The following is a 13,380-nucleotide window of genomic DNA, read 5'->3' as shown; positions in this document are numbered from 1 at the left end:
TCTATTACATTTCCTAATCTCTTCTTGCCCCCCCCCCTCCTCCTCTGACATCTTCCTCCACGTAAAGATCTTGCCTGTGTGGAATGCACCTTTTATAGGGTTTCATAGGTTTATGAGAACTAATGTTGGGACATAAGAAGTAAACAGTAGCCCTACTGATATTCCACTCTCTTGGTTGGCTATTTAATTATTTTGCTTCTTCTGTCAAAAATGAACATCTTGTCACTTATGACCATTTTTGATAATAGTCCATCTTGAGGCCAAGTATGCTTTTTCAGTAAGAACAACATTTCAGGAAGAGCAATCATTTTACACACAGCATATAATCCCAATATACCAATTGAAGCCTTAATTTAACACTTTGTATTTATTAATGTGTGTGTGTGTTCTGTCTGTTTTTGGTGAGTTGAGGGGCAGAGTACAATGTATGTAAGGTGCTATTACCGACTAATGTTTGAGCTTACAATGTCCACTAAATAAGTTAACTGTGTGCATAATATAGTGACTGTGTGCATAATATAGTGACCTATGGTGAGGACCTGTGTAGGGTACAAGTGAATTTATTATTGAGGGACTATTCCTCAATGAAACTAGATATTTTTTGTATCATTTAAAGTGGAGTCAGTATTTCTCATTTCATTTTCAACGGCCATGGGCTTTCATGACCCCTTGCAAGCAAATTAGTAATTTGTTTCCTGACAAGAAGAAATTGGCTTAACCCTGTTTACATCTTGAGGATGGACCCTTGAAATAATGATACGACCTACTGAACAAAGCTGACAAATGTGAAATATGAGTTATGAGTTATGTGATACAGTAAGTATTAACTGTGAAGAACAGTCTGTTTCGAGAAATGCTTTCTAATAAATGCCTTCAAATGAATACTAAAATTGTACATGTTTTTCATGTTGATTATGCCTTGTGATAATTTGTTATATAATTGTTCAGCATTGTTGTCAGTGGATACACATTGCTGTCTTCGTGTTGTGTTGATAATTGAATTAGATACGTTTTGCCAAATTTAGTGAGTGCTCATCATACGTTTCATAGATGTGTTAAACCTCAAGTCAAGAGGTTGCCCGGCTTTATTGATAACTCACTGAACCATACTGAGCAGAGAACTAGCGCCTCCTAACTCCATTTCCCATAGTCCCCATCGAGGAGCCGCATCTCTGACAGCTATCCGGCGCCCAGGCTCAGAGAGACGAATCAAACAGCCATGGCGGCCACGGGTGGAGGGAAAATCCGAAGCAGAAGATATCACATCGCCTCTAAACCATACGCCAAGAGCAAACAGGTGAATTAAATGACCGTGTTCGTTGGATTGTTTCTCATTGAAGGGACGACATTTCCCTCAATGTCACTTGTCTTTCTGCTCTTGTTGTTATTGTTTTCTTGAAGACATTTTCGTGGCCTAGCGTGAGCGCTCATGGCCTCCACGCGCTGTCAAGGGAAGGTGCTAACAGCTAACGGCTAGCTGCTAACTGCTAACTGCTAACGGCCAAGAGACGTTGACATTTTACCGGTGGTTTATAACAACCCAATTCGTTTATTGTTGAAAAGTAGCTAGCTACAGGGCTGTTAGCTCACCAGGCTAGCTAGCTACAGGGCTGTTAGCTCACCAGGCTAGCTAGCTACAGGGCTGTTAGCTAACCAGGCTAGCTAGCTACAGGGCTGTTAGCTCACCAGGCTAGCTAGCTACAGGGCTGTTAGCTCACCAGGCTAGCTAGCTACAGGGCTGTTAGCTCACCAGGCTAGCTAGCTACAGGGCTGTTAGCTAACCAGGCTAGCTAGCTACAGGGCTGTTAGCTCACCAGGCTAGCTAGCTACAGGGCTGTTAGCTAACCAGGCTAGCTAGCTACAGGGCTGTTAGCTAACCAGGCTAGCTAGCTACAGGGCTGTTAGCTAACCAGGCTAGCTAGCTACAGGGCTGTTAGCTCACCAGGCTAGCTAGCTACAGGGCTGTTAGCTCACCAGGCTAGCTAGCTACAGGGCTGTTAGCTCACCAGGCTAGCTAGCTACAGGGCTGTTAGCTCACCAGGCTAGCTAGCTACAGGGCTGTTAGCTAACCAGGCTAGCTAGCTACAGGGCTGTTAGCTCACCAGGCTAGCTAGCTACAGGGCTGTTAGCTCACCAGTGGAGCTTCTGCATTGTTTAAACTATCTACAAGTCTCGCGAAGCTAAGCTAGCCAGTTAGCATGCTAATACTGCCGGTTGAGATAGCTAACCATGTCTTCGTTTCGTGTTTATCTCGCTGCTTATTAGGTTATTTATTTGATTATCATATCTATTATTTCGTTATTTGATTATACTAGGACTTAGCTACGATTTTGCAAGCGTATGTCAGCGAACAACGAGACGTTAGCTAGGCTAGCTAGCAAGCTAATAGAGATTGCGTAGTTGAAACTGGACCCACATGGTTGAGTCTGAGATGCCTGCTAGCCACCTGACTACGTGAGCTAGCTCACAAAAGTGGACCAACTATTGAAAATTGTTATAATGTGATTGATATGGGCTTGGTAGTTGAGCTGTTGGCTTCTATAGTTATAATTCCCTCACGTTCACCCTTGTCTAGCTGATTCCCCCTGGATAATGTGAGCTAGCCGGCTAGAATGGGCTGGGAAAAACTAGCTAGCTAGCTCATGTGCTGGGGGAACGTGCTAGCTCAGATGAACAGCTAGCTAAGGTTAGCTAACGTTACAGAGACTAGTTGGGGGGCCATCGAGTTCCTTTGAGGACACAACACGTGAAGGCGGGATTTGTTAGTTTTTCAGCCTTTTGTGCCTTTTCTACCGCCTTAGGCTATCCTTGTGTCGTCGTGATTAGTTTTCCATCCAGAAATGTTGACTTCAGTTTCATCCACTAGAAGAGCTATTCCTTTAACTTCAGCTGTACATTAATTATCATAATGCGTAATATTACCAGCCACTGAAAGTATGGGTGTTGGAAAATAAACTGTGACCATTTTCCTATGGCTGAAACATGTGGGTAAAAATTGGAAAATGGTGCACAGAGCCCACCTGCAAGAACAAAAAAAAGACTGGTCTTTCCCTGTAGTCTGTCCATGTGCACTGGTGGGATATCTGACTGCAGTTCACTTTGGACCAGTGGGCTTGAATGTCTAGCAGTGTGCATGTCTGGACCCCACAACCACACATGCATTCACTCACTGGGCCTCTTCCCCACTGTCACTCCAGAAGGCATGTTTATGTGCTGTGAACGGAGGCCTGTGTCATTTGGTTTCGGCTTGCTTTTAGACCCTGAGGTAAAAGATAAACAAACACGGCGGGTGATTCATCACTTCGAGTGGGGGAGTCCCAGTAAGAGAACAGCCACTTTCATTTCCCCATGTTGAAGTGAACTGTGGATGAAACATGCTGTCTTTAGGTTTTATGGTACAAATTGATTTAACTCAGAAACCTACCTCGTGAAAATGCAGCCAATTGTGTGTATAGAGATTCAGTTTTCAGATAACCCTTAACAGTGGTTGTGTTGATGCAAGTCCAGTGCAGGAAGTGATTCAAGCTAGCTGCCCTCCTTGAGGGGCCTGTTGTGTGGTACCGTAATCATGGTCTGAAATTGCTTCCTTTTCTTGCGTCCTCTCCCTCATTTTAATTTGTGAAACTAAACTGGGAGAGAGCAAGATGAAGCAATTATTTTGTCTCTTGACATAAACGGTGGACGGGTGTCTGCGATTATCTTCACAGTACCTACGTTTCTCAGCACCGCCATGTGTGCCGTGTCGCCTGTGAAGTTGTTTGGATCAGCGGTTCTCGACCGGCATTGTCCGGTAAAAAGTAGTTCTGCTTCCGCGGCGGGATACTCTCGCATGCAGCGCTACGGTCAACACAATACCAAGGGATGTTATGTCGAGTTTTGCATGCCTGCCGGCTTGAATGCACATCGTCGTCTTCACTGAATGAACGGGAGTTGGTTCACAGCTATCTGTAAGTTCTTATACACATTGCAACTTTATTTCTATATGAACTAAAGCCGCCATGGGGTCAATAGTGTGAATATCGTAGGTAATATAGTAGGGTGGCTCTACAGGATGTAGAGTGGGTCGTCCAATGATCGTAGGGTCGGCTTGAATCCCGGCTCCTCTTGTCCACATGTTGGAAGTGTCCTTGTGCAAGACACTGAGCCCCACATGGCTCCCAATGAGCAGGCTAGCGCCTTGCATGGCAGCTGCCGCCATTGGTGTGTGAATGTGTTTGTGAATGGGTAGTCTCAACGCCAGACCCATGAGAGTTCCTTCGCTGATACACTTCGTAAGCTACGCTAACTACGTTACTGCATGCTGCAGATCTCTATGGGTCCCACCCATAGATATGCCCCGCCCATATACCCTGGGCTTGCGTCTCATTTGCTGCTGTGACCCGTCACATCATTTGAACCGTCGATACGCCCTCAGAACACCAGATTGAGCGGCGAAGTGGCACAGACTCTATGTAGTGTGCAGAGCGCAGCGATTCAACATAATATTTGAGTCTGCAGAGAGACTAGTTAATGGGTGAATGAGAGGCCATTGTAAAGCGCTTTGGATAAAAGCGATATATAAGTGCAGTCCATTTACCATACACTGTGGGTCAACTCGTCTGAGCAAGACCTTCGGCTCTGAACTAGGATGTCCATAGCCAGTATGTGGAACTCCAACCTCCCCCAACAAATCAAGCTCAGTTTGCCTAAGCTCAGCTTGCCTTCTCTGTGAATGCTGGACCCTGGAGCCCACCCTGCAGAAGTCCCTGGATGGGTGTGCTATAGGTTCTCTTGCACATCATGCAGATCATTAATACTGCTTACTTTATGTGAAAAGGCCATTGTTGACAGACGGTGTGAGGTCAATGCGTTAAGCTACTCTGGTTGCCAAATGAGGCAGTCTTGCATGGTTGTCCTGCTAAATAAAGATTCATGGTTGCTATTGCTCCTGCCCCCTTCTGTAATGGCAAATGTGCCAACGGAACCGTCTCCCTTACTGTTAGACTTGTTCATACGCTTTTTCCACTTACCAACATCGGTTCTTTTTTTGTTTTGTTTTACTTTTTACTTTAGGCTGTTGTAAAATAGGGTTCCAAATTTTTTTTGTGTGGGTGTTTGAACTTCTTGGTAAATGTATTCTGCCTAAAGTAAAACGGTGGTCTGGGCCCCATGTCGTTCCAGAAGCTCTCGTCCACGTTGCTGGTCTGGCCCTGCCTAGGCGCCAGGGTCACTGACACATTTATGGGAAACGGTTGAAAAGTTCAAATCCAACATGTCGACTGTTTCAGCCCAACGTGATCTTCCTCGGAGAACAATAAGACGAGCATAGCGTTCTGACCCGGTCCATTTGGTCTGGTGGTCCCATTCACAGGAGAAATGCAGCGCCCTCAAATCCTTAGAATCACTCTGCTATGTTCAAAGAGCCATGAGCAGAGGCCTAGCTAACCCACACAAACGTGGGACAGTGAGGTGCAGGCTGGGAGGGCATGTCGTCTCTTCCTGCTGTAGCTCTGCAGTGTTCTGCGTTCGGTGAACAGCTGTGGACGGGTTGAAGAGCAGCCAGCCACAGCGCTTTAGTGCTTAGTGTGTTCGCAGATAAGAAGTCGGAGTAGCGAGTGTGCTCGCTATCAGGAGGTGAAAGCTAAAGAGACTGGTTCATAGTGCATTTGAAGTGTTGCACTACCCCTCCTCCTCCCACTACCCCTTCTCCTCCTCCCACTACCCCTCCTCCTCGCACTACCCCTCCTCCTCCTCCCACTACCCCTCCTCTTCTACCCCTTCTCCTCCTCCCACTACCCCTCCTCCTCCCACTACCCCTCCTCCTCCCACTACCCCTTCTCCTCTTCCCACTACCCCTCCTCTTCCCACTACCCCTCCTCCTCCCACTACTCCTCCTCCCACTACCCCTCCTCCTCCCACTGCCCCTCCTCCTCCTCCCACTACCCCTCCTCCTCCCACTGCCCCTCCTCCTCCTCCCACTACCCCTCCTCCTCCCACTACCCCTCCTCCTCCCACTACCCCTCCTCCTCCCACTACCCCTTCTCCTCCCACTACCCCTCCTCCTCCTCCCACTACCCCTCCTCCTCCCACTACCCCTCCTCCTCCCACTACCCCTCCTCCTCCTCCCACTACCCCTCCTCTTCCCCCTACCCCTCCTCCTCCCACTACCCCTCCTCCCCTTCTCCTCCTCCCCCTACTCCTCCTCCTCTTCCCACTACCCCTCCTCCTCCTCCCACTGCCCCTCCTCCTCTTCCCACTACCCCTTCTCCTCCTCCCACCTCCCCTCCTCCTCCTCCCACTACCCCTCCTCCTCTCACTGCCCCTCCTCCTCCCTCCTCCTCCTCCCACTACCCCTCCTCTTCCCACTACCCCTCCTCCTCCCACCTCCCCTCCTCCTCCTCCCACTACCCCTTCTCCTCCTCCCACTACCCCTCCTCTTCCCACTACCCCTCCTCCTCCCACTACCCCCCCTCTTCCCACTACCCCTCCTCCTCCCACTACCCCTCCTCCTCCTCCCACTACCCCTTCTCCTCCTCCCACTACCCCTCCTCCTCCCACTACCCCTTCTCCTCCTCCCACTACCCCCCCTCTTCCCACTACCCCTTCTCCTCCTCCCACTACCCCTTCTCCTCCTCCCACTACCCCTCCTCCTCCCACTACCCCTTCTCCTCCTCCCACTACCCCCCCTCTTCCCACTACCCCTTCTCCTCCTCCCACTACCCCTCCTCCTCCTCCCACTACCCCTCCTCCTCCCACTACCCCTCCTCCTCCCACTACCCCTCCTCCTCCCACTACCCCCCCTCTTCCCACTACCCCTTCTCCTCCTCCCACTACCCCTCCTCCTCCCACTACCCCTCCTCCTCTCACTGCCCCTCCTCCTCCCTCCTCCTCCTCCCACTACCCCTCCTCTTCCCACTACCCCTCCTCCTCCCACTACCCCTCCTCCTCCTCCCACTACCCCTCCTCTTCCCACTACCCCTCCTCCTCCCACTACCCCCCCTCTTCCCACTACCCCTCCTCCTCCCACTACCCCTCCTCCTCCTCCCACTACCCCTTCTCCTCCTCCCACTACCCCTCCTCCTCCCACTACCCCTTCTCCTCCTCCCACTACCCCCCCTCTTCCCACTACCCCTTCTCCTCCTCCCACTACCCCTCCTCCTCCCCTCCTCCTCCCCCTACCCCTTCTCCTACCGTGAGCCCAAAAGTTAATTTTCACCCTTGTGTATATATAATAGGCTATATAAATAAAATTAAGAAAAAATATATATATGTATGTGTATATATATATATATATATGTGTGTGTATATATATATATATATGTCTAATCTAGAAGGCATGAAGCATCCTACTACAAGGCCTAAATAGAGGCAGAACATGGTTGAGTCTATACCTGCGCCACTCATTTACTGCTTCCACTGACCCACTTTCCACCATGATCTTGAGCAGGGCTGTGCCTGAGAGGGCTGGCTTCTCTTAGCGCTCACACGTACGCTAGTACTGTACCACTGCTCAGGGACTTATTGGATTTGGCCGAGATGTTTTTCTGTTCGTAGAGTAAAGTTTGTTACCGTTTCCGCTGTGCCCTCAATCCCTCGTTTCTAATGCTACCTTGAGCTAATCCTTCTCCTTTTTCTCTCCTTCTCCTCTTTCTCTCCTCCTCTTTCTCTCCCTCTCTTTCTCTCCGTCTCTCTCACTCGCTCACCAGCAGCAGCCAGGCCTGATCAGTCGGGTCACAGACACGGTGCGGAGCATCGTTCCCTCCTGGTTGCAGAAGTACTTCAGGAATGGGGAAGCTGCTGAAGGGGGAGGGGCTTCACCTGGGGCGGGGCAGAACAACCAGGCCCCTCCCCCAAATGGTAGTGAGGAAGTAGCCCCTCCCCATGATGGCCGAGACTCCCCAGAACCTAGCACCAGTAACACAGGTGAGACAAGTTTGGACATTACCCTTCACTTAAAAGTGTACATCTAAGAGCCAGCTGAAAGACTCCTGAAGATGGAACCAAAGCTGAAATGATAGGAATGTCACGAATCCCGTCGAAATTGGATAAATTATTACCCGTCACATTGCTGCGGTTGCTTCGTTCTAACCCATCGTGTCTTGCCCCCCCCCCCCCCTTTTCCAGAGCCTTCGACAAGCAGGGCGTCCCTGAACTTCCAGGACCACGTTCTGTCAAGGCCCCCCCTTAACCGGTCACACCTCCACTTCCCCTCCCTGGACGCCTCCACGGCCCTGGGGGGCGGCGGCGGCGGCGGCGGCGCTGCCCTGTTCTCCCAGCCCTCCACCTCCGGCCACGCCCATCCCCCCTTCCCCGGGACCGCCTTCGCGACGGGGACCGCCTCCTCGTCCGGCTTCTCCCTGGTGAAGGAGATCAAGGACTCGAGCTCCCAGCACGAGGACGACAACATCTCCACCACCAGCGGCTTCTCCTCCCGCGCATCCGAAAAAGGTGTGGAGGGTGGGAGTGGGTGTGGGTGTGGAGGGAGGGAGTGTGTGTGGGTGTGGGTGGGGGTGGGTGTGTGTGTGTGTGGGGATTTCTGTGTGTTGTCTGTGATGTGTATGGTTATGGTTATTGGAGGTGCTTCAAGGTTTGGAGCATAGCTTGCTTGTGCAATCACTGGAAGTGTAGTAGATAGATTGCAACACTTTCTACTGCACAAGTGCAAAAACAAGCAAAATGTTCAAAATCTCAGAATGCCCTTTTAAGCCAGATTGCCAAATCCCCTTTTATCTGGGTATTTATTCCGTTTATAGCTTTTATTATAACATCCCATGTTCAAACACTCCTTTACCCAGTGACATGCTTGGTTACGGCAGTGACTTATAGAGCAAATATGTCCCCGTGTCCAGATGTCCCCACCTCCAAGACGGCGTCTCTACCACAGCTCTGGTCCCCGGAGACCGACAGGACCCACTCCGGGCCCCAGCCGGCACAGTCCAGTCTGAAAAAGCCTGCCTTCAACCTGTCAGTCTTTGGGACTTCATCCACTGTGAGTGTCTCACTATCACTCAGTCAAATCTCTCTGCACAGTCTGTGAGCGACGCCCTGTCTTGCCATAGTGCCTAATCCGGCTAGATGGCATCGAGGCCTCCGGAAGCAAAGATGGCTATAAAAAGACACAGGAAGTGGTTCTGTTTGTCCTCATTTTCAAACCTTTTCAAGACTGACTGATCTCTAATCTGTCCTGTCCTGTTCTAGTCTACGATGAACAGTTCAGGGCTGAGCTCCAGCCAGCTGGGGGACTCCCCCTTCTACCCAGGGAAGACCACCTACGGAGGGGCAGCTGCTGTGAGGACCGCCCGCGCACGCCCCGCCACACCGTACCAGGTGGGTCACCCCACGCACACAAACACAACCAATAACACAGCTCAACTAGGGCTGCACGAATATGACAAAACAGAATTGTGATTATTTGCTTCAAAATGGTAAATGCGATTAATAATTGCGATTCATATTTAATATATAATATTAATATATAATAACCAAAATGCTCCCAAATCACGGACGTTGATCCCTTTCTTGCTACTAACTCACTGACCTCGTTTTCGCTCATTTTGTCACTACTCACGGCTGCAGGTACTCTTGTGACACTTGTCTTGACCTACTACTATCTGTCTTCTCAGTGAAATTGCTGCGCACAGCCCAGTCAGCGGGAACGCATGTGATTGGTCAGACAGCATAAGCGCCTGTGATTCGTCCGTGTAGTCCTAGCACACTCAATTCAAAGCAAAATTATTAATCACAATAATTGCGGCCTTTTGCGATTAGTTAATCGATTTCGATTAATTCACGATTAATTGTGCAGCCCTAAGCTCAACCAGAGCCAACCGAAGGCCTGAGTGGATGTCATTCAGTTAAGAGTGCCTTTCCATTAAAGGGATAGTTCACTCAAAATCTGTCCACGTTATTTCGTCTTTACCTGAACTAGTGTTGTCACGATACCAAAATTATAAATTCGATACCTGCTAAAAGTATCTCGATACTGATACTGAAACCATACCATGGCAAAAACCTAAAACATCAGGAAAAGTAGGCTAATGGAATAATCCAATATCAGGTGTAGCCGACTGATCTGTGTTTGCTGTCTGCAGAGGCGGAGCAAGAATGTCAACTAAACTAAATAAATTATATATTTTATGCTATTATTTTATTCATTAAATGAAAAAAAATCTCTACTTAGTAAAATAATAAGCTTGGGATGCTACAATTATAAGATGAAAGTGTCTGCTCTGCTCCACTAGTCTGACACTCAGATTGAATTGCTATTCAGATTCAGGCTACTGATCCTCTCCTTCCCTGTGTCCTCGAGCAGCAGAGCGGGTCGCAGCCAACAGAGCAACGGTGTTCACGTTACGGCATGACGAGCTCCAGTTTACAGATTGCCTCATTAATGTTATGAGGTTCCCCAGCTATTAGCATTGGGTTTAAATCCGAAATATTACCGAATAGGCGCTTTTGTTTTTGGAAATCCTCCTCCACCGTCTAGAGTAACCGACTGAGCAGCCCTCAGCCCTTTCACTTTCCTTCCAGAACGGTCTTTGCAAACGATTTTACAACTTTTTTCCGTTAGATTTGTGTTTGCCCCAAACATTTGCAGAAATAAGCGAATGGCACTCAGCTTAGAGAGTAGCAGAGAGGAAAGGGAGTAGCAGAGGGACAGAGAGAAACAGATCTCTACACACACACACACACACACACACACACACAGCCCCAGAGGGACAGAGTAGCAGAGAGGGAGAGAGACGCACACTGCCCCGACACACTGCCCCGACCCAACTCAGAAATACGGCTCATTCTTTAAGTACCGGTACTAATAAAATGGGGTATTGTAGCGTTTTTGACGGCAGGGTATCGCGGGACCTTTCTAGTATCTATACCGTGCAACACTAACCTGAACTGTAGTCTTTGCATTGCCACAGTGCCACATCTGTTCTGCAAATGTACATCTCCTATAGGATTAATCTGTGGTAAGTGTTCTGTAAATAACGTGTGATTGCTGGATTGTTGTCCAGGCCCCGATGAGGAGGCAGATGAAGGCCAAGCCTGCGGGGGCGCAGCCCTGCGGGGTGACCAGCGCCACGGCCAGACGGATCCTGCAGTCCCTGGAGCGCATGTCCAGCCCGCTCGCCGTGAGTACCCCCACCTTCAGACGCCTGCTCAGGGAGTAGCGCTCTATACGTTTAAAGGGCACCGCACATGCTAAATCACTTTGAATGTGTTTATCATATACATGTTGGTCTCTGATGGTCCTACCGATGTACAAAGGTTGATATCAAACAACCCAGTCGTTTGTTTATGGTCAGCACACTTCCTCCTGCCCTGGAAGCTCCACCCTTCAGCCAGCCATTCGGATGTTCAGAGTTTTCCGCGTTGTAACTGGCGTTTTTGGTGACGTAGATCGAGTCGGTTATCATAGCCCCGCCCAGCAGGTCCCGCCCCTAGCGCCCAAGCTTCCAGGCCCCAGGTGTGCTTTCTCCAGCCGAGTCGAGCGCGTCACATCAGGAATTATGCCGCATCGCTGTTCTGTTTTCGGCTGCAAAAATCCACACGTATCGCCACATCTTGTCCCTCGCCCCTCCATCTCATTGGTCAACAGGGCTTTCACGGGAATCCGTTCAGACAGACGAAATAAGACGGCTCAGGGGCAAAATGTGAGGTTTTTTTCTGCATAGGACATTCAAGTCACACTGAAACGGACGTTTGAGATCATCTAACCTCCGTAGTTTGACGTATTTCCGACGCAAACGAGCTATGAGGGTGGGACATATGTTTAGAGGAATTTGATTGGAACATTGACAAGTGGACGTATATGATAGACAGGCTAGCTAGTTAGCTATATGATAGACAGGCTAGCTAGTTAGCTATATGATAGACAGGCTAGCTAGTTAGCTATATGATAGACAGGCTAGCTAGTTAGCTATATGATAGACAGGCTAGCTAGTTAGCTATATGATAGACAGGCTAGCTAGTTAGCTATATGATAGACAGGCTAGCTAGTTAGCTATATGATAGACAGGCTAGCTAGTTAGCTATATGATAGACAGGCTAGCTAGTTAGCTATATGAGAGACAGGCTAGCTAGTTAGCTATATGATAGACAGGCTAGCTAGTTAGCTATATGATAGACAGGCTAGCTAGTTAGCTATATGATAGACAGGCTAGCTAGTTAGCTATATGATAGACAGGCTAGCTAGTTAGCTATATGATAGACAGGCTAGCTAGTTAGCTATATGATAGACAGGCTAGCTAGTTAGCTATATGATAGACAGGCTAGCTAGTTAGCTATATGATAGACAGGCTAGCTAGTTAGCTATATGATAGACAGGCTAGCTAGTTAGCTATATGATAGACAGGCTAGCTAGTTAGCTATATGAGAGACAGGCTAGCTAGTTAGCTATATGAGAGACAGGCTAGCTAGTTAGCTATATGAGAGACAGGCTAGCTAGTTAGCTATATGATAGACAGGCTAGCTAGTTAGCTATATGATAGACAGGCTAGCTAGTTAGCTATATGATAGACAGGCTAGCTAGTTAGCTATATGATAGACAGGCTAGCTAGTTAGCTATATGATAGACAGGCTAGCTAGTTAGCTATATGATAGACAGGCTAGCTAGTTAGCTATATGATAGACAGGCTAGCTAGTTAGCTATATGATAGACAGGCTAGCTAGTTAGCTATATGATAGACAGGCTAGCTAGTTAGCTATATGAGAGACAGGCTAGCTAGTTAGCTATATGAGAGACAGGCTAGCTAGTTAGCTATATGAGAGACAGGCTAGCTAGTTAGCTATATGATAGACAGGCTAGCTAGTTAGCTATATGATAGACAGGCTAGCTAGTTAGCTATATGATAGACAGGCTAGCTAGTTAGCTATATGATAGACAGGCTAGCTAGTTAGCTATATGATAGACAGGCTAGCTAGGTAGCTATATGATAGACAGGCTAGCTAGTTAGCTGTATGATAGACAGGCTAGCTAGTTAGCTGTATGATAGACAGGCTAGCTAGTTAGCTATATGATAGACAGGCTAGCTAGTTAGCTATATGATAGACAGGCTAGCTAGTTAGCTATATGATAGACAGGCTAGCTAGTTAGCTATATGATAGACAGGCTAGCTAGTTAGCTGTATGATAGACAGGCTAGCTAGTTAGCTATATGATAGACAGGCTAGCTAGTTAGCTATATGATAGACAGGCTAGCTAGTTAGCTATATGATAGACAGGCTAGCTAGTTAGCTATATGATAGACAGGCTAGCTAGTTAGCTGTATGATAGGTGATATGCAGGTGTGCCCTATGAGTGAGGGGGGGTTGGCAGCAGCAACTTGATACAACTTGCCTGGTAAAAGCTTGGGACTGTTGGTCAATCATAGATTTTTATATCTGACACCAAATTGAAACGAAC

At 48.3% G+C, this 13,380-nt stretch overlaps 1 protein-coding gene across 3 annotated transcripts in view; it reads left to right on the top strand.

Annotated features, from left to right (window-relative positions):
- Positions 1–1,217: 1,217 nt before the first annotated feature.
- Positions 1,218–13,380, top strand: part of nup153 (nucleoporin 153) — a gene marked incomplete at its 5' end in the record, with an annotated part of 25,935 nt that continues 13,772 nt past the window's right edge. For 2 of the 3 annotated variants that reach the window (XM_084455651.1, XM_084455650.1), the window contains 6 exons: positions 1,218–1,297; positions 7,686–7,902; positions 8,104–8,427; positions 8,829–8,968; positions 9,178–9,306; positions 10,992–11,108. In XM_084455651.1, coding sequence (XP_084311777.1) covers positions 1,220–1,297; positions 7,686–7,902; positions 8,104–8,427; positions 8,829–8,968; positions 9,178–9,306; positions 10,992–11,108 — 1,005 coding nt within the window. The remainder of the gene's footprint in view (positions 1,298–7,685; positions 7,903–8,103; positions 8,428–8,828; positions 8,969–9,177; positions 9,307–10,991; positions 11,109–13,380) is intronic. The other variant, XM_084455652.1, reaches the window with a different exon arrangement.

Source organism: Borostomias antarcticus (genome assembly GCF_949987555.1).
Source record: "Borostomias antarcticus genome assembly, chromosome: 21".
NCBI classification, from domain to species: domain Eukaryota; kingdom Metazoa; phylum Chordata; class Actinopteri; order Stomiiformes; family Stomiidae; genus Borostomias; species Borostomias antarcticus.
Note: the sequence above shows the minus strand (reverse complement) of the source record. Positions and strands in the feature narration are given on the sequence as shown.